We start from the raw sequence: 2238 nt of genomic DNA on the forward strand, positions 1-2238 counted from the left end.
TTTACAGGCTGTAAATTAAAGAGTATACAGTGTAAAAATAATGCTGATTTAAGTCTAAAAAGTATCAAATGACAGCTAAATACTGGTTTTAAAACATACTTGAATTTTTACTATTTCAATGTATTATAATGAAATTGTGAAATTACTTTACAGGCTGTAAATTAAAGAGTATACAGTGTAAAAATAATGCTGTTAATTATTCTCACAGTAATACTGTAGCTTGGGCCCAACAAAAAACAAATGATTTAAGTTTATCATTCTATCTAGGCTGGAAAAGTGATTAGAAAGGGAGGCTTTTTATTTTTATTTTTTATTTTGCTAAAGCCAAATATCACCATTGACTTGTTTGCTGGTGCATTGATATTCTAAGTAAAATACATCATTGAGATAACAGGAGCAATAATAGGTCAATGTAGGTCTGGAAAAAAGTTTGTGCCTATAACCATGAAAAATATTATCTGTACATATATAACCCAACAGTTTATTTTGTTAAATTTTTCTCCCCCAAAATTTCCCAGAACATGCAGTATGCCTCCGACAGCTGTTCATGCACTTTTTCCAGCGCTGCATGTGGGCAAGGATGATAAACTAATCATTTTTTTCATTGAGCCTTTATGTCAAGAAGTAAACTTACATTGCTTTGATCATCCATATGATATCCATTAACGGAGAGAATCAGGTCCCCTTGTTTTAACTTATCATAGGCTGGCGATCCTCGGTTTACTGAGTGTACAAGTAAGTAATTCTAAGAAACACAAAACTCTTCATTAAGCACAAAAACATAAATCAAACTAGATTACCTATTAGTACAGACATCCACAAGTGCTATCAAATTTAATGTGAAAAACATGTACAGTATGATGCATATTATATGGGTATTATGATGTCTTATCACATTTGTACTACAAATTTAAAACCAGGACAGACACCATCAGAATATTCTGTAGAGCTCTGTCTAGATTATCAAATTTTCTTCGAAAAAACACTGTTTTATGCCCATATATAGTCATATGGTGCCTATATATGGTCTTGATGTGATGTCATCATGACCATATTTAGGCATGTCACATGTTTTCGTCAAATAAAATTTGAGTATGGACAGGGCTTTACATTCAAAAAAGTCTGATCAAATAAATTATTATCCAGATTATCAAAAACATTACTGTATGCCCATATATAGTTATGATGTGCCTATATATGGCCATGATGTGATATGATGTCATATTTAGGTATGTCACATGTTTTTTTCAAATTAAATTTGATAGTTTGGACAGGGCAAAATAATCTGTTAATGGGTATCTGGTAGGGTTAAATGCCGAAATGTGCTGATGCAGCTGCTGCAATGTTATGGGATACTCTCCCAGGGAGCCAGAGTTTGTGTTCCATGCGCTTTTAATCCAATGACCGCATTAATTATAATGTGAAGCACATAGAGGGCTTAACAATTTTCGCTATATAAGTCTACCATATTATTCTTATTATTATTCTTTCAGGTCATCTAAAAACATTAAACTCTCTTTCTTCCTCAAGGCCACTTTCTTTGTATTCTTTCTTCAATTATATCTCTCAATAAACCTATCCTCTAAGTATAGTTCCTTTAATATAACACACCAAAACCTACCTTAACCTTTACAAATTGAAACCCAACTTTGCCACTTTCACTTTTCCTTACTACCACAGTCTTCGTTGGTAAGGACCACTGAACAGCATGTGGGTTATTGATCACCATTTCATATTCCAGGGATTTCCTCTCTGCAGGTGTACATGATGGCAGGAAATTTGAAGATATCACATTTCTGTTGTCAAGGAGTCGAGGAATATCATTCCCTGTCCCGAACGAATCATTGGATTCAAGACTATCATTCCATATGGATCCATCCGATGCCATATTCAACGAGAGTGAACTCACTGACATCTCAGCACTATTTTCTGACTGGCAGCCAAGCAGTGAATGAAGTTCAAAGTTGGGCCAACTGCCCTCAGCCATGGCTTTCTCTAGTCAAGTTCAAACTGGTGTTGATTTGGTGTCAACCCTGCAAGTTAAAAAAATTACTATTCAAGATAAGTGCAATCAGAAGACAACAAAGATGATTAAAACACTTCAGAATTTCCTGGTAAAAATGGCTTCCACTTTAGAGCAAGTAGAATACTTGAAATTTGTTTAATCTTCATCCAATTATCAAATTCTTGTAAAGATGGCTGAGCAGGTCAACCTATTTGGAAATTAAATCTTGTCAA

At 34.1% G+C, this 2238-nt stretch overlaps 1 protein-coding gene across 1 annotated transcript; it reads right to left on the minus strand.

Annotated features, from left to right (window-relative positions):
* Positions 1-577: 577 nt before the first annotated feature.
* On the minus strand, positions 578-2030 carry LOC117103488. The gene is made up of 2 exons (XM_033244038.1): positions 1622-2030; positions 578-745 (listed from the first exon to the last, which is right to left on the minus strand). Exons 1-2 carry the CDS (start codon positions 1985-1987, stop codon positions 602-604), a joined length of 510 nt encoding a protein of 169 aa, XP_033099929.1. The 5' UTR covers positions 1988-2030; the 3' UTR covers positions 578-601.
* Positions 2031-2238: the final 208 nt, after the last annotated feature.

Source organism: Anneissia japonica, unplaced genomic scaffold, assembly GCF_011630105.1.
Source record: "Anneissia japonica isolate Jap-2015-1 unplaced genomic scaffold, ASM1163010v1 scaffold93295_len2238_cov175, whole genome shotgun sequence".
NCBI classification, from domain to species: domain Eukaryota; kingdom Metazoa; phylum Echinodermata; class Crinoidea; order Comatulida; family Comatulidae; genus Anneissia; species Anneissia japonica.